We start from the raw sequence: 18,755 nt of genomic DNA, 5'->3' as shown, positions 1-18,755 counted from the left end.
TTACAGAGAAAAGGGAATCATTTAACCATTAAATAAACCCAATAGGGCTGTTCTGCCCCAATAAGGGGTAATTATATCTTAGTTGGGATCAAGTACAGGTACTGTTTTATTATTACAGAGAAAAGGGAATCATTTAACCATTAAATAAACCCAATAGGGCTGTTCTGCCCCCAATAAGGGGTAATTATATCTTAGTTGGGATCAAGTACAGGTACTGTTTTATTATTACAGAGAAAAAGGAAATAATTTTTAAAAATTAGAATTATTTGCTTATAATGGAATCTATGGGAGATGGCCTTTCCGAAATTCGGAACTTTCTGGATAAGGGGTTGGCTGGGCTGGTGAAATACCAGCCAGGTAGCAACCGTAGTAACCAGCCCATATAATTATATAATATTTGCTTACCATACAACCATTGATTTACTTTTACATAGGGCCAATTTTAATTTACAATAGGTGGAATGTAGTACACAGAACAACATTCAAAGTCTTGTGAAGATTATAGCATGCATTTATAGTTATACCACACCAGTTTTAACCTTAGAAGGGGTTAACATAACAATGGAAATCAGGCAATGTGAACTCTCACTGGATGTGTAGCCTGTTTTTCATGTTAACAGCTTCAATATGTGGAATTACACAAGTATCTTGGATACGGGAATGGTATCTTTTCTTGCCAAGGAATGTTCACGTGGCCTTGGTGGTTTCCTCTAGACTTTGTATGCATGTTCTGTGCTGCCAGCAAGCTTCTTTATTGATGCTATTGGGGTGAAGGGAGGACAGAAACAGGACTGGATCGGCGGGGCCCACAAGGGCTGGGGACCAGTTTGACCCTGTATAAAACCCCTGTTTAAGGTAAGGCTTTTTGAATGTCTCTTTGCCTGTCTGTGTAGAGTTCCAGTGCAGATCACCAGGAAGGCACAGTTCTGCCAATGATTGTGCTTAGGTGAACAACAATTCCCTTTCCAAAATATTCTGGTACATTTCCATCATGGCACTGAGTAAATAAGTACTTGTGAAATTACCAAGCCGGTCCAGCCAGCTCGTTTGGATTCCTCCCCTTTGTTACTGTGGGAGGTGCCATGGAACCAAATCAACTCATTCCCTATATTTGCAGCAAATAAGATCAACCAGCGCTGTACAATGATAGCTCAGAGGATGAGGAAGGGGTGCCACGCTCTGCTATGGAAAACATGCTGGGCAAATGTACAGACTGGCAGAGAAAAGGCCACGTTGGGGGTGGCAGGAGCCGTGGCGGAGCAAGAAAAGAAACTCAAGATGTCAACAGACCTACCGGGTCCCAGTACCCTCAACATATTGTACTGGGTTTTCCTAAGAGGATACGTGTTTGAGTCCCATAAGCTACAGGTGAGACAACTAAAAGTGTACAGTTGCATTATTGATTATCTACCGTTTATATCCTGGCATGAAAAGAACACGCTTGTAGAACCAATGTCAATGTTTTATGTTGTTTTATGTTAAAAATGCATAAATAAACACCTTTGAAAAAAAAAATAGTGTACAGTTGAGTCCGGAATGGCTATTTGTACATTCTGGCAAATGCCAGAGAGGCTGTTGTAAGGTGCCACAGACACTATTTATTGAGCTGGGGGGGGGATGTTTGTGCCTCTGGGTACTGGGAATGCCAGGGGGGCTGTAAGGTGCCACAGACAGTCACTATTTATTGGGCTGGGGGGGGCTGTTTGTGCCTCTGGGTACTTGAAATGCCAGGGACTATATTAAATCCCAGTCTGGGCCTGGTGGGCATATTGGGAAATAATCTGCTCATTTGGTGACCTTATAATATATGGCTAGCTTTCAAAAAGGGAATATTTACTGTATATACTCGGAAAGGGGTTAATATTCTTCAGTATGGGCAGTACTTCTCTCCTGTGCTAATAAGTTGTTAATATTTGACCATATCGATCTTAATATCTAATCAAATATCCTTTTGATAAAAATAGGTTTAGAGAGAGACCAAAAGGCACTGGAATTGTTCAGGTGTTGTGTATTGCTGCGCAGCATATGGAAAACATGGCACTTGGATGCAAATACATGCATAAAATAAATGCACAAACCGAGTCTTGTCACTGGCAACCTTAATTATAATGATGACACTTACAGGTGATTTGGAAGAAGAGGTACGGACCCCTGTGGAAAACGTGTATAGGAAGCCACCGGCTAGTAAATGTGGCCAGCCCAGAGCTCCTGGAAACCTTGCTGAGACAAGAGGGGAAATATCCTATGAGGACAGACATGTTCATGTGGAAAGAACACCGGGATCTGCAAGATTTTTCCTATGGGCCTTTAACCGAGTGAGTAGAAAAATAACAAATTTCTTAGATAAATTCAGAAATGAATTTAAAGGTTAAACATATTCTGTTATTGTAATTTTTTCCTTTACAAAAGAAGGTACCATTGCTTCTCTGCATTAGCATTTATATAGGAGTCATCGTATAGCTTAATTTGTAAGGTTTGTAAAGTTAATCTTCATAGGCTTGGCAGGGGTCTGCACTTTTGTGTATGGGGGTGTGTGGGTGATGGGCTCCTGTTGTGCATCACTTGTGATCTTGCTCACAATATGGGTCACCTTCAGTTTTGTGGGGGGGGGATGCAATTTTGTTCTTGTTGGGCTGGGCCCCTAAAATGACTCCCCTTGCAGTGAGCAAGAAGCTCAGCCCTTAAATGAATTGGGAAACAAGAGAAGGAATTTGTGGAGGTTGAAGGGGAAAGGAACCAAGGGAAGAGGAGATGAAAATGACTCAAAGTCAAAAGGGCAAGGGAGCGGCAAAAATAGTGTTGATAACATAATGGCCAATGAGCATGATAATTACATAGGAACAAAGGTGGATGAAATATAAATGGTACAAGGGCAGTGGGAAAGAACATGGAGCAGATACTGCTAAAGTGAATGTATGGGGAAGGGGGATAAGGAAGATTAAAAATCTTAATTACAGAAGCAAAAGAGAACAAGTAAGTGGTAGGAGGGGAAAGGCCGACAACATGAGCAATCTAAAAGATCCATGGACAAAGAAAAGGTCCAATGAAGAGAGATATTTTGCATGAGGGGAAAAGGATCCAAGGGATGAGGGACAAAAACAAAGGGAGTGGAATTCTGGAGAGACCTAGAAAGAGAGACAGGTAAGGAGAAGATAGACCGAGAGAGAAATAGGGACAGGTAAGGAGAAGAAAAGAGGACAAAGGGAGAAGATAAGAAATGACAGTAGAGAAGATCTGCAAAGGTTTGTGCAATAAAAGTATGGCATATGGTTTAGGGCTTGTGCCCTGATCTGCCCCTGGGGGTCTTGTATTGCCCCTCTGATATTCTGCTCATAATTCAAGCTTCTAACTTGTATTTTCTTGTTAAGTCTTTTCTTTTAAGGGCTAAGACACATGGAAATACTTAGTAGCGGCTATTAAACCCCAGAAAATCCCCTGCCATAGACAATACTGAGAATGGCCTCTGCTAAACACACGTAGAGACAATTATCAGTAAATGAACAGCATTGTCTATTTTAATAGCTGTGACAAGTATCTGCTACTAGTAGCTCTGTGTGTATTCATTGTGTATCTTCTCGTGCCTTCTTATTGCCTATTTGACTTTTTTAAGAGCACTACAACAACGTCACTTGTGTGAAGCCACTTGGGTGCAGCAAAGTTATACAATGCTTTTTCCATTGATACTTTCTCAGAGAGGGGCATCGGTGGCACACACTTCGCAGGGTGTTGAACCAAAGGATGCTGAAACCCAAAGAAGCGGTGCGCTATACGGAGTCCTTCAATGACGTGGTCACCGACCTGCTGGTTGTGATTAAGGAAATTACAGCGCAGAGTCCAAATAGAACGACAGTGGATGGCGTGGCCAATCTCATGTATAAATTTGCCTTTGAAAGTAAGTTTCACTTCTGTGTTGTACAGACTGTGCCTAAATACACTGAAATCTAACTAGCTCTTCTATCCAGGTATCTGTACGGTGTTATTTGAGACTCGGATTGGCTGCCTGAAGAAAGAGATTCCACCTGAGACAGAGAAGTTCATAAACTCCATCGCAATTATGCTTGAAAACCAAACTAGAATGGAAAAGCTTCCACGCTGGACTAGGGGGATATTTCCTTACTGGAGGCGCTTTGTGGAAGGATGGGATAACATTTTCATTTATGGTAGGGATGGAGGTTTGTGGGTCCCTCTACACTTCTTTTTATATATATTTTCTCTTATACAGACATGTACAGCACATATGCTTATATAGTATTACAGGCAAAGTTACTGGGGGCAGGGTCACTGTGTCCATTCTGTATAGGGCCTCCTAGATTACTTTTTGGGGCCATATTACTATAAATGGTGTATTTTTGGTTTTAGTTCTGATTTGGTAGGGAAGTGTTGGTCACAAACAAGGCTGCAGCCCAGAGTCTAGACATGGAAGCCAAAAGCGATCTTGGCACCTAGTTGGGTAGAACAGAGGCCCAAGGGCAACAGAAGTAGATGCAAATGAATGCTATTATGGTAAAATACCAATCTTTTGGCTTCTTTTGGTTTTTATACCAAACTGAACTGCTGTCAGCTTGTCATGCAGGCACTGAATGGGAAGGAAGAATGACCTTATGCTTATTGGTCTGCATGCAGCTTTGTCAATTACAAAAGAACAAGAGACTCAGAGGCTCAAACCATGGTCGAAGGCTACTGTAGGTAGCCGATGTCAGTTCAGCCAGAAACCCTGGTTAATTAACTTTATACTTGGGTTTAGCACTGTAGTTGGGTAGAACACTGAAGGCAACAATAGCTAAAGGGGCTGATGTATCATTAATGAGAGCACCAAAATTAAGGTATCACACTATTGTTGTATACAGTATTTGCACCAACATGCACTACACACCTTGACATTCCCATTCTGCTCTAAGGGAAGAAACTGATTGACAAGAAAATGGAAGAAATTGAGGGTCGTTTGAAGCGAGGGGAGGAGGTCGAGGGCGAGTATCTCACTTACCTTCTCTCCAGTGGGAAACTGAGCATGAAGGAGATCTGTGGGAGTGTGGCGGAACTGCTCCAGGCTGGCGTAGACACAGTATGTAGACTACATACAGATACAAAGATCTTCATTCTTGTCCTAAACTGACACTAGTATATCCCTAGATAGGCAGAAGACTTTATAAGGGTCATGCATTTTGGCTGCCATTTTTGGATATTTGAAGGGGTTCCTATTCACCTAATCCATGAGATTTCTCTGTGGGATAAATAAAAGACTCAAGTGTGGTTAATCAGTTTGCTCTATTGTAACCCATTCGCCCTATAGATCTCAGACCCATCTGTCGCTTTTGCTACAGCCCCCAAAACTCCTTACTACTATAATCAATTCCATTGTTTTCCTCCTTAGACATCAAACACGTTGACTTGGGCTCTATACCAGCTGGCAAGAAATCCAGAAATCCAGCACAACCTCCACCAGGAGGTCATCGGTGTTACTCCCGGAGACACCATCCCAGACAGTGAGGCCATTGCCAGAATGCCATTACTGAGGGCTGTGATCAAGGAGACCCTCCGGTGAGGATTTTTTCGTGCTCTGATGCTGATTTTTGCTGATACCCATTGTAAGCAGCACTCCTGTCTTGCTTTATGGCTGAGATCTTTGTAACAGTGAATTCTGCAATAGCGGCATAGAAAAAAAATGAATTTGCTATCTTGTTTATGTTGTTTAGACTGTACCCGGTGGTACCAGAAAATGGGCGAGTTGTAACAGAGAAAGATGTGATTCTGAATGACTATATTATCCCAAAAAATGTAAGTACAAAAGAACTTCAAGGAGCAGTTACATATATAAATTTTTATGTCTGTGTAAATATTTTAGAGATTTGATAAGTGATGAGGCAGTTGTTCTACAGTTGCCACCTGGGTGAAGACACAAGGGCCAGGCAATGACATTTAGGGACAGGGGCTATGATGTTTGTGGGTGAGATGGTGATGTAGGGGATCGGGTAGTGACATCACAAGTAGACAGTGGGGCAGATTTTTGTCTCCCACTTATACTATGCCCCTGCTCTGTTTGGATCACAACACCCTAAGTGCTGACCAGGAACAGGAAGTACAGTGAAAAGATCTTTGTATATCTGGGTACCCGTGGGACCCCATGGATCAAGTGAGTTTGGGTCCCCTTTGGTGGCATCACCACCCTGTTCCAACCCCCTCTTGTTTGGCAGTCACTCCTGGTTTCCAAACCATGGGGAACTTCAGGCCAGGTCGGATGTGGATTCCAAAGGGGCGAGTTAGGGCAAGGGTCAGACACAGTTGTCTCCCCACCCATTACTTAGACTACATTGGTCTAATTGGAAATGGGGTTGCCACTCATTACTCAATAAGATGAATCCAGATGTTAATAACCTTCTAGGACCCTATGGAAAACTTTGCTTGGCTCAAAATGTTTCTTCTCTTTCCAGTCTCAGTTTGTCCTGTGCCACTATGCCCTCTCTCGAGATGAGACCCAGTTCCCTGAGCCTGATCGATTCCTGCCCGAGAGATGGCTGAGGGACTCTGGGATGAAGCACCATCCCTTCAGTTCCATTCCCTTTGGGTACGGGGTGCGCGCCTGTGCAGGACGGCGGATTGCTGAGCTGGAGATGCACTTGGCTTTATCAAGGGTGATTTTCAGCAATATTTTCTGTGGAAAAAACAAACACTTTCTGTAAACAATGTTTTTTTTGTTGTTGCCGGTATATGTTATAGCTGCTTCCTCCATTACAGATCATAAAGATGTTCCAAGTGGTTCCTGACCCAGAACTGGGAGAGGTGGGGACAAAAAACCGAACTGTCCTTGTATCAAGTCGACCAATCAACCTCCAGTTTATTGAACGTTAGAGGAGAGCAACTCTGCACCCTGTGCCATTAAAGATCATTTCAAGTAAAAAAAGTGAATTCTTGGACTAAAGGCACATTCTTGGCACAAAGAAGAATGGATCCTGCAGGAAATCTGGGAGCCCATAACCATTGCTCAAACAAGTGATTCCCATCCTGTTCCATTCAGTCCCAGCACCCTGACACCCTTTTGTTCAGCAGCAGCTACAGGGACCCAGGCTGCACATTCCTCATATAAATACTATTGATGTCTGTTAGTTGTTGCACATTTAATTTATTTTTAATTATGTTTTAATAAAAATATATACATAATTGGTCTATCCCATGTGTAGTATGAAGCAAGTCAACCTTTGGCCACAAGAGGAAGATCGAGCTCCACTTTACACTGCTGTGAAAAAAAGGATCAAGTTCAAGGTTCAGTTTGGGATCCGGACGAATTTGTATTCAGCTGAGCTTTTAGGGTTTGGATTCTGTTTGACTTTGCAGTGATTTTTTTATTCTAAGATGATGCCATTTCTAATATATCTCTAGTCTGAATATGCAATTTATGGTTGAGACTCAGGTTTGGTATTTGGCCAAACCGTTTGTAGAGGATTTAGTATTCTGCTGAATCCAAGTAGTATGGATTCTCTAGCTCCTACTGTCACCTTATTAGAGTGGTCCATACATGGTGCTTCTACTCTCTGCAGTACAGAAACCCTTGTGATCTCCCTGCTTCGTACTTCTTCCTGCACCTACACGGCACCTATACAGCACCTACACAGCACCTAGACGGCACCTATACAGCACCTACACAGCACCTACATGGCACCTACACGGCACCTACACAGCACCTACACAGCACCTACACGGCACCTATACAGCACCTAGACGGCACCTACACAGCACCTACATGGCACCTACACGGCACCTATACAGCACCTACACAGCACCTATGAAACCTCATGCACTAATAGAGTGATTCATACCCCCAACGAAGACTTTGATACTTGCCTCACTTGCCTCTGCGATTTAGGCTGCTAGACTTGGCAATGAATCCCTAATTGGTCACCTATAATAGCCATTAAGGCCCAGATTTGTGGGTAGGCAACATAGGCCAGGCCTAGGATGGCAAATTATTATGGGATGTGCCTGGCTTTTGCTGCCCAAACACATCCTGCTCTATCCTTTGTAGGGACCCCAAATATGTATATCTGCCCCTGTAAACATTGGTAGCGGCAAGGGGCGGCCCAGTCGACCCTGCTGCCAATACCTGGTTTGTTAATGTAGTGCAGGGATCCCCAACCAGTGGTTTGTGAGCAACACGTTACTCCCCAACCCCTTGGATGTTGCTCCCAGTGGCCTTAAAACAGGGGCTTATTTTTTAATTATTCGCTTGGAGGCAAGTTTTGGTTGCATAAAAAACAGATGTACTCCCAAACAGAACCTCCTGTAGGTGTCCAGTCCATATCGGGGCTACCAAATAGCCAATAACAGTTCTTATCTGGCACCCCAGGAACATGTATTATGCGTGTGTTGCTTCCCAAGTCTTTTGGTTGGGGTTCCCCGATGTAGTGGCATGGATAGGAACTGCAGACGAGCGGGGTTGTGAAATTAAGGGCTTGTTTATAAAGACTGGGCAAATTTGCACCTGGGTGGTAACCCATAGTAACTATAGTAATTAGCCCTTTTTCAGCTGAAGGTAGAACAAGGAAAACAAACATCTAATCAGTTGCCCAGGAGCAAATTTGCCCAGTGATTATAAATTACCCCAACTAACTCTTGCCCAGGTGCAGTAACCCTTAGCAACCAATCAGCAGAAATATTTACTGGCCACCTATTTAAAAACAAACATCTTATTAGCTGCTGTAGGCCACTGTTCCTGGGCAAACTTAATTACATAAGCTTTAAACAGAGCTGGTTATTCCTGTTTTCAGCGATAAATACTGAAGGCCGTAGGCACATTGGCACACAGCACTATTCAGGCAAACAATAAATACAGGCAGGGTTCACACGAGTCTATGATTCCAAATCAGACTTCAGCACATTGCTGCGTATCAAGTGAATGGATCCTCCAAAGGTCAGAGTGTAGGGAGACTGGAATGGACCTGTTACCTGCAGTGGGAGGTGCCATAGAGCAAACCAAGTTGCCTTCCTTGATTTACTGCAGTTCAGAGCAGCCAGGGAGTGTTGTGCAATGATAGCTCAGAGGCTACGGACGGGGGCCCAGGCTCTGCTGCAGCAATCATGTCGGGCCAATGTACAAACTGTGAGAAAAAAGGCCACTTTGGGGGTGTCGGGAGCCACGGTGGTGGAAGGGAAGACACTCAAGACATTGGATGACCTCCCCGGCCCCAGTCCACTTAAACTTTTGTACTGGATTTTCCTGAGAGGATACTTGTTTCGTACCCATGAGCTACAGGTGAGAAATGAGAAGGGCTGAGTCACTAGGCAAAGGCTGGAACAGCCTCCCAGTGGAGGTGGTATCAAATAGAACACCCTCTCTATGTTGCAATCAAGCCTGGCTGCACCGTTGCCAAGGAATAAGTTCAAAAAGTAACAAGGAAAGTTGTTTGAGAGGAAGTAAATACAGGTATGGGACCTATTATCCAGAATGCTCAGGACCTGGGGTTTTCCGGATAAAGGATCTTTCCGTAATTTGGATCTCCATAACTTAAGTCTGCTAAAAATCATTTAAATATTGAATAAACACAATAGAAAAGGGAATCAGAGAAAAGGGAATCATTTAACCATGAAATAAACCCAATAGGGCTGTTCTGCCCCAATAAGGGGTAATTATATCTTAGTTGGGATCAAGTACAAGGCACTGTGTTAATATCACAGAGAAAAAGGAGTCATTTAACCATTAAATAAACCCAATAGGGCTGTTCTGCCCCCAATAAGGGGTAATTATGATTCCCTTTTCTCTGTAATAATAAAACAGTACCTGTACTTGATCCCAACTAAGATATAATTACCCCTTATTGGGGGCAGAACAGCCCTATTGGGTTTATTTAATGGTTAAATGATTCCCTTTTCTCTGTAATAATAAAACAGTACCTGTAGTTGATCCCAACTAAGATATAATTACCCCTTATTGGGGCAGAACAGCCCTATTGGGTTTATTTAATGGTTAAATGATTCCCTTTTCTCTGTAATAATAAAACAGTACCTGTACTTGATCCCAACTAAGATATAATTACCCCTTATTGGGGGCAGAACAGCCCTATTGGGTTTATTTAATGGTTAAATGATTCCCTTTTCTCTGTAATAATAAAACAGTACCTGTACTTGATCCCAACTAAGATATAATTACCCCTTATTGGGGGTAGAACAGTCCTATTGGGTTTATTTAATGGTTAAATGATTCCCTTTTCTCTGTAATAATAAAACAGTACCTGTACTTGATCCCAACTAAGATATAATTACCCCTTATTGGGGCAGAACAGCCCTATTGGGTTTATTTAATGGTTAAATGATTCCCTTTTCTCTGTAATAATAAAACAGTACCTGTACTTGATCCCAACTAAGATATAATTACCCCTTATTGAATGCAAAACAAGCCTATTGGGTTTATTCAGTATTTAAATGATTTTTAGCAGACTTAAGTTATGGAGATACAGATTACGGAAAGATCCCTTATCTGGAATACCCTGTGTCCAGAGTATTCTGGATAACGGGTCCCATACCTGTATCACGTTGTATTCAGACTTGGTTTAATCTTGTGTTCTGTCACATTTAGTCTTGTCTTGGTCTTATGTACTGAGATCTGGCCTACAAGAAGGTCTTTTGTTGGGCCCAGGCCCCTTCTGCACAGAATTTCCATCCTTATGGTCCTAAATAAAAACCTATTCCATTTGTCAGTATCCAAACCTAATTATGCTGAGGGTGAGCCCAGGGTATCAGGTTCTTCTGTGGGTCCATCACTGTTTGTATTTCTTTATTTACAGTTACAATCACTCATATTAGCTATTTAGTTTTTAGTATTTAGTTCACTATTCTATTCTGTTCTGTTCTTGTGTGCTGTTGTATTTGGACCTCTTTAGATCTTATGTACTGTTCTGTTTGGTCTTTTATAATAAATCATTTATAATAAATCACCGTATTTTACAGCATTTTTGTTATGTTCATTTTAGGTCATTTTCAAAAAGACTTATGGACCTATGTGGAAAATGTCCGACAGACAGCATGCGATGGTGACTGTGGCCAGCCCAGATCTCCTGGAAAGCCTATTAAGGAAAGAGGGGAAATATCCCACGAGAGCAGACATGTTTATAATGAGAGAACACCGGGACCTTAGGGGTCATTCCTATGGGCCTGTAACTGAGTGAGCACTAAGGACATTATTAAGCATTAGTGTTTAATTTAAGCTTATTATGTGCACATAATATTTGTATTTATATATAGGAATGGGAGCTACCATACTGCTTGGGATTATACTCAGGGCACTTACCTGCTGGGGATCAGACAGACCTTAAGTGGAAGAAAATGGGAAACCTGGTACATAAATATACAGTGTTTCTAAATAATGGGTTCCAAGGGATATACCCTGGAGGAGGTAATACATTTCTGATGTACAAGATTAAACCTCAATGGTTTGCATTATATAGATTAAAAAGATTAATAAGTATCTAGCACACCTTTAATTAGTAACGGAGCCTACAAAGCTAACTCAAATAGTGTTTGTTACCCATCTAGCTCATATACAGTATATGTACAGTCCTCTCAGAAACTCTATACAGGTATACAGGACCCGTTAGGATCCGGATAAGGGGTCTTTCTGTAATTTGGATCTCCATACCTTATTGATACTAAAAAATCAATAAAACATTAACTAAACCTAATAGGTTTGTTTTGCCTCCAATAAGGGGTAATTATATCTTAGTTGGGATCAAGTACAGGTACTGTTTTATTATTACAGAGAAAAGGGAATCATTTAACCATTAAATAAACCCAATAGGGCCGTTCTGCCCCCAATAAGGGGTAATTATATCTTAGTTGGGATCAAGTACAGGTACTGTTTTATTATTACAGAGAAAAGGGAATCATTTAACCATTAAATAAACCCAATAGGGCTGTTCTGCCCCCAATAAGGGGTAATTATATCTTAGTTGGGATCAAGTACAGGTACTGTTTTATTATTACAGAGAAAAGGGAATCATTTAACCATTAAATAAACCCAATAGGGCTGTTCTGCCCCCAATAAGGGGTAATTATATCTTAGTTGGGACCAAATAAAAGGTACTGTTTTATTAATACAGAGAAAAAGGAAATCGGAATTATTTGATTACAATGGAGTCTATGGGAGAAAGGCTTTCTGTAATTTGGAGCTTTCTGGATAATGGGTTTCCAGATAACAGATCCCATACCTGTATAAAGCTGCCCATATACCAACTATGTATGGGGCCAAACAGGACTAGACTGGGGAATGTCCAGATGTATATTTGGCAGGTTTGAAAGTCTTTTCAAGTGATTATTATCTGGTCATTGGCCAAAAGGCGAAACAATCAGATCCTGATTTAGCCGGCTGCCTTAGAAACCAAATAAGTCCAAATTATGTGTATCTTGTAGTGAGTGGTCACCTTAAGTCATAGTTAATGTTTTGCCAAAGCTTAAACACCCATTCTATGTGCTTTTTGCTTGGAATGGATCTTGGTAGCTTTGAGCTCCTGAACTTTTCCATTGAAAAACCATAGGCAAGAAGATGCTGAAATAAATCTTGACTTTTGATAAACGAGCCCACTAGTCTAGGGAAACCAGAGAGACTGGTCCAGCACTCCAATGGGAGTCCCATCATTGCTCAAAAAACTCACTTGGAAAGGTCAGAAAGTGATCACCGTACCATTCTGCTTCCATGGTTTATTCACAGAGAGGGGCATCAATGGCACAGAATTCGTACCATTCTGAACCAAAGGATGCTAAAGCCAAGAGAAACCGTCGTCTACGCAGGGTCCATGAACGAGGTGGTATCCGACCTGCTGCTCAAGATTAAGGAGCTTACTGCTCAGAGTTCAAGCGGAACACAAGTGAACGGTGTAGCCGAACTCATGTATAAATTTGCTTTTGAAAGTAAGTCCAGAGCCTCCGATCACTGCCAGGCTGTGCCAATTACTGTCCAACATCTTTAAAGTAGAAGGAAAGGTGAAAACTTGTATGTTTACTAAGAATGGAGATAAAGATCACCGGTGATGTTGCCTGTAGCAACCAATTAGGTCTTTGCTTTGATTTCTAACTTGTAGGTGACAGTTCAAATCTTGCTGATTGGTTGCTCTGGGCAACATCACCGGAGATATTTATCTCCAATCTTAGTAAACATGCCCACTTAGTAAGCTTTATCAGAAATGTCTATGTAAATACAGCCATAAGCATTCACAGAAACGAGTCCTCTATCAAAAGAATCACCGGATTTCTTGTCTCTTTTTTTAGGAACATGTTCTTCGGTATCAGACTTCCTCTCTTTTAGGGCTCCTTCAGGTTTGGGGCTTGAGTCTCCTCAGTTCTCTCCTCTTTCCCTCTCCCCCCTCCCATAAGAATGCATAAGAACTCTTAGAAATGTGTAATCTGAGCTATAACGGCTATAATTGCAGCAGGAAGCTACCAAGACCAAACTAAAATGGCAGCTGCTATCAGAGGGAGCTTCTAGGGCTGTTTACTCAGGTATAGTAAAGCTTTCTGCAGAATAAATATAGCATTCTAGGTGGCACTAATGTGGCTAATCTATTGACTTTCCTTCTCCTTTAAACTGAGCAGATAAGCCTTGGCCGGTATGACATGTTATTATCATGGTGTCAAGGCAGGTGACGAAGGAATAATATTGTTCAGTCTTTGTGAAATATATATAAAACTAGTTGTACCTCCTCCTGTGTGTAGGCATCTGTACCGTGTTATTTGAGACTCGGCTCGGGTGTCTGAACAAGGAAATCCTCCCTGAAACACAGAAGTTCATTGACTCCATCGGAATCATGCTGGAACACTTAACTATGTTGACAAGACTTCCACAGTGGACCAAGGGCATTCTCCCCTACTGGGGGCGCTACATAGAGGCATGGGATACCATTTTTGATTTTGGTGAGCAAGCAGGTAGTCATATAATATAGGCTCTAACCCAACCCCAACTACAACATGAAAGAATACTTACAACTAAGTGTTAATTACAACATCTAATGGAACTTTGAGCATGGCAAGTCCCACAGAAGGAACCTTGAGCTGGTTCTGAGTATTATTACTATAAGCAACTACATAGTATGGCATGAGTTGGTATATTTGGCATATCTGTAGCCCCGAGACCTGCAAATAATACAGCAATACAATTCAGATAGAGATGCCACAGCCATATTACCCCATGGCAGATATGGGTGCCATACCTTTAGGGATAGTAGAGTATTGACCATTATCATTCCCACACAACCTTTCTCCATTCTCCTTTGCCTGACACAATGGGTCAAGCCCCTAGAACATATCAGCTCTACATCTCACCAGCATACATAGGATTATGGTGGAACTGTACAACTTACTGTAGACTTTATAGAGGTCATTGAGGAGGAGGGTTCTCCTGAATAAATAGACAGATCCTTGTCTGATACATTTCTATTCTCCTCCCATAGGTAAGAAACTGATAGACAAGAAAATGGAAGACATTGAGGGTCGTTTGAAGCGAGGGGAGGAGGTCGAGGGCGAGTATCTCACTTACCTTCTCTCCAGTGGGAAACTGAGCATGGAGGAGGTCTATGGGAGTGTGGTGGAGCTGCTCCAGGCTGGCGTAGACACAGTATGTAGGAGTAGTACAGTTATAAAGAACTGTCTCTTCTAGAGTGTGATGCCGTTAGATGTTCCTTTCCACCCCATATCTTGTTATGGTATTGAACAAACTCTACTAATGTCTACCTGTAGAAGACAGACTGTATTATGGCAGGGCAGGCCCAATGCTTTCATTTGTGGACCTTGTTTTTTTTTGTCCCAGGTCTAGTATCTCATAGCAACCAATTAGATGTTTGATTCCAGACAGCTGACCATTAAATAGTACCTGATGATTGGTTGCTATTGGTTACTGGACCAGCAGCAGAAGCTGTTTAGGTGAAAATGTATATAATATACTATATAACTATATTTACCAGGGCTTTGAACTCCAAAATGCAAAGAGCAGCAAGCCCTGTGTATATTGATGAGGTCTCTATAGTTGCACCAGTTGCCCCATTGTCGAACCCCTGTGTATTTCTGTCATTTTACTCTTATTTGCGTCCATCATTTCAGACCTCCAACACTCTGACTTGGGCTCTGTACCAGCTCTCAAGAAACCCAGAAATCCAGAACAATCTGTACCAGGAGGTGATCAGGGTTATTCCTGGAGAAACCATCCCAGACAGTGAGGCCATTGCCAGAATGCCCCTACTGAAGGCCGTGATCAAGGAGACCCTCCGGTGAGGAACTTGGCGCTACATCAGCTAACCACTATCACCTGGGGGTATTGTAGTTTAACAACATCAGAAGCTCCATTAGATGTCAGGTTACAGAGTTTACAGAGATTATACATCATTCATATGAATGCCCGCTCCTGTGGAGCTTACAATCTAAGGTCCCTATCACATTCCCATCAGTCCCTGCCCCAGTGAGCTTACAATCTAAGGTCCCTATCGCATTCCCATCAGCCCCTGCCCCAGTGAGCTTACAATCTAAGGTCCCTATCACATTCCCATCAGTCCCTACCCCAGTGAGCTTACAATCTAAGGTCCCTATCGCATTCCCATCAGCCCCTGCCCCAGTGAGCTTACAATCTAAGGTCCCTATCACATTCCCATCAGTCCCTACCCCAGTGAGCTTACAATCTAAGGTCCCTATCACATTCCCATCAGTCCCTGCTCCTGTGGAGTTTACAATCTAAGGTCCCTTATCACATTCCCATCAGTCCCTGCCCCAGTGAGCTTACAATCTAAGGTCCCTATCACATTCCCATCAGTCCCTACCCCAGTGAACTTACAATCTAAGGTCCCTATCACATTCCCATCAGTCCCTGCTCCTGTGGAGCTTACAGTCTAAGGTTCCTATCACATTCCCATCAGTCCCTGCCCCAGTGAGCTTACAATCTAAGGTCCCTATCACATTCCCATCAGTCCCTGCCCCAGTGGAGCTTACAATCTAAGGTCCCTATCACATTCCCATCAGCCCCTGCCCCAGTGAGCTTACAATCTAAGGTCCCTATCACATTCCCATCAGTCCCTACCCCAGTGAGCTTACAATCTAAGGTCCCTATCACATTCCCATCAGTCCCTGCTCCTGTGGAGCTTACAATCTAAGGTCCCTTATCACATTCCCATCAGTCCCTGCCCCAGTGAGCTTACAATCTAAGGTCCCTATCACATTCCCATCAGCCCCTGCCCCAGTGAGCTTACAATCTAAGGTAACAATCACATTCCCATCAGTCCCTGCTCCTGTGGAGCTTACAGTCTAAGGTCCCTATCCCATTCCCATCAGTCCCTGCCCCAGTGGAGCTTACAATCTAAGGTCCCTATCACATTCCCATCAGTCCCTGCCCCAGTGAGCTTACAATCTAAGGTCCCTATCACATTCCCATCAGTCCCTGCCCCAGTGAGCTTACAATCTAAGGTCCCTATCCCATTCCCATTAGTCCCTGCCCCAGTGAGCTTACAATCTAAGGTCCCTATCCCATTCCCATCAGTCCCTGCCCCAGTGAGCTTACAATCTAAGGTCCCTATCACATTCCCATCAGTCCCTGCCCCATGGAGCTTACAATCTAAGGTCCCTATCCCATTCCCATCAGCCCCTGCCCCAGTGAGCTTACAATCTAAGGTCCCTATCACATTCACACACACTATGTTCTAATTATGGAGCCTATTACCCTGTAAGAGGGACTGATATTCAACTGCAGAACAGGGAATGTAAGAGTGATGGAGGCCACACACAAAGGCATAATGGAAATATGAAATATTGTGCCTTTTTTTCTAGTCTGTTCCCCGTGGTACCAGAAAATGCCAGAATGATCAATGAGAAAGAAGTGACTATAAAGGACTATGTTTTCCCAGTAAAGGTAGGTCCTTCTTTGGCTTATATTGAATTTATCTTATATAATTGTTCTATTTGAATGTAGCCCTGCATGCTGATTATAAAAGTGGTGGTCCACCTTCAGGTTAACTTTTAGTAGGTCATAAAATGGCCTATTCTTAGCAGGGTTTCAATCGGTCTTCATAGTTTTTGAATTATTTGCCTTCCTCTTCTGACCCTTTCCAGCTCTTTCTAATGGGGGTCACTGACCCCAGCAGTCAAAAACTATTGCTCTGTGAGGATACAATTTTATTGTTATTGTTGCTTTTTATTACTTACCTTTCTATTTAAACCCTCCTCTATTCATATCCCTCTCTCTATTTCAAACCACGGCCTGGTTACCAGGTTAAATTTGACCCTAGCAACCAGGTAGCTGCTGATATTACAAAATGTTGAGCTGCTGAACAAAAATTCAAAAAATGCAAATAAAAAAAAGACCAATTGCAAGTTGTTCTATAATTGCATTCTTTACATTATACTTAAAGTTAATTTGGCTGGCCATACTCTGCTGTTTTGTTATTACTGCAGACTCAGTTCATCCTGGGCCACTACGCCATCTCTCGAGATGAGACCACCTTCCCTGAGGCCGATAGATTCCTGCCGGAGAGATGGCTGAGGGACTCTGGGATGAAGCACCATCCCTTCGGCTCCATTCCCTTTGGGTACGGGGTGCGCGCCTGTGTAGGACGACGGATTGCCGAGTTGGAGATGCACTTGGCTTTATCTAGGGTAAGTTATGTATAGGGGCAATGTGGCCCTCTATAATCTACATTGGGGGGGCACCAGTATTAAACCCCACTAATAAAGGGGTAATACATGTTCTCAGGTTAATTAAGTGATCTCTGTTATATTTCACGTTTATAAACTCTGTTCCCCTCCTATAACAGATCATTAAGATGTTCCAAGTAATACCTGACCCTGACCTGGGAGAGGTGGGGGCCAAAAACCGTGCAGTCCTCGTAGCGAACCGACCAGTCAACCTCCGGTTTATTGAGAGGCAGCCGAGGCCAGAGTAAGGGTAAATGTCACCCCTTGCAGTGACTAAACCAGCATATAATGTTTATAAATACGTGTATTTCAGTGCGACCTTACAGGTTGGTGTTGAAAGACTATAAATGTTGCGTATTAACAAGACAATAGGCATAAGGGATATAATTGGTTCACCTCATAGGCCGCCATGATGCTGTGATTAAAGAAGAAACCAAATGTACAGTGAAATCGTTCATTAAATATTTGTATTTGAAAATAAAACTGGATTGTTTGTACTCGTGTATTGCCAAATCATGTTCTGGGGAAGAAACCAAAAATGTACCCGATGATTAAAAAAGGATGGAAACTATTCACTGGGAATATCTGCAAAAACATGGGAGTTTATACCATTGCAAAACATTGCTGAACTATTTTAGCAAAATAAAAGAAAATGTCATTCTTAGCAATTGGGAGACCATTGTGTCCTTTAGGGAAATGTTTTGCAGCCATTGAAAAGCTGTGGCCCCTCTTCTATAATGTTCAATATCACACCAACATCTGCAGAGCCTCTGGTAACGTGGTCCTTCAGCATTGGGATAAAGTACCATTCCAAGAAATGCCTTACCTCTGATTGGCTCCTGAGGTGCAACCCTTAAAGAATTAGTTCAACTCCAGCCCTTTTAGGGACTTCCTTGACTAGCATGAACCTCCACCCCCTTTTGCTTTCTGAGCCTTCCTCTCTCTCTGATTTTAATTGGAACACAGGCAGTGAGCATGCCCAGTAGGCACCTCTTTGAGTTCTTCATATTCGGGGAGAGAAGGAGGGCTCAGAATGCAAAAGAGGGTGGAGCTTAACGCTACACAAGGGAGTCAGTGAAAATGCTGCAATTGAGCTTCTTGTAATAGAG

General features: G+C 42.6%; 1 protein-coding gene across 4 annotated transcripts; it reads left to right on the top strand.

Moving 5' to 3' along the window:
* The first annotated feature begins 750 nt into the window (after positions 1 to 750).
* Positions 751 to 18,143, top strand: LOC594905 (sterol 26-hydroxylase, mitochondrial). 4 transcript variants are annotated; one of them, XM_002933956.5, is made up of 10 exons: positions 751 to 855; positions 1,118 to 1,368; positions 2,125 to 2,315; positions 3,693 to 3,892; positions 3,963 to 4,160; positions 4,899 to 5,062; positions 5,372 to 5,538; positions 5,694 to 5,775; positions 6,429 to 6,629; positions 6,733 to 7,166. In XM_002933956.5, the coding sequence occupies exons 2-10, from the start codon at positions 1,144 to 1,146 to the stop codon at positions 6,844 to 6,846; spliced, it is 1,542 nt and encodes a 513-aa protein (XP_002934002.3). In that variant the 5' UTR covers positions 751 to 855; positions 1,118 to 1,143; the 3' UTR covers positions 6,847 to 7,166. The 4 variants fall into 4 exon arrangements, with proteins under 4 accessions (XP_002934002.3, XP_031749391.1, XP_031749392.1 ...); XM_031893531.1 differs by lacking the exons at positions 5,372 to 5,538; positions 5,694 to 5,775; positions 6,429 to 6,629; positions 6,733 to 7,166 and adding exons at positions 15,073 to 15,239; positions 16,783 to 16,864; positions 17,407 to 17,607; positions 17,766 to 18,143 and having other exon boundaries at positions 756 to 855; XM_031893532.1 differs by lacking the exons at positions 751 to 855; positions 5,372 to 5,538; positions 5,694 to 5,775; positions 6,429 to 6,629; positions 6,733 to 7,166 and adding exons at positions 15,073 to 15,239; positions 16,783 to 16,864; positions 17,407 to 17,607; positions 17,766 to 18,143 and having other exon boundaries at positions 1,082 to 1,368.
* Positions 18,144 to 18,755: the final 612 nt, after the last annotated feature.

This window comes from Xenopus tropicalis, chromosome 9 (genome assembly GCF_000004195.4).
Source record: "Xenopus tropicalis strain Nigerian chromosome 9, UCB_Xtro_10.0, whole genome shotgun sequence".
Classification (NCBI taxonomy): Eukaryota; Metazoa; Chordata; class Amphibia; order Anura; family Pipidae; genus Xenopus; species Xenopus tropicalis.
This window is presented reverse-complemented; position numbering and strand designations above follow the sequence as displayed.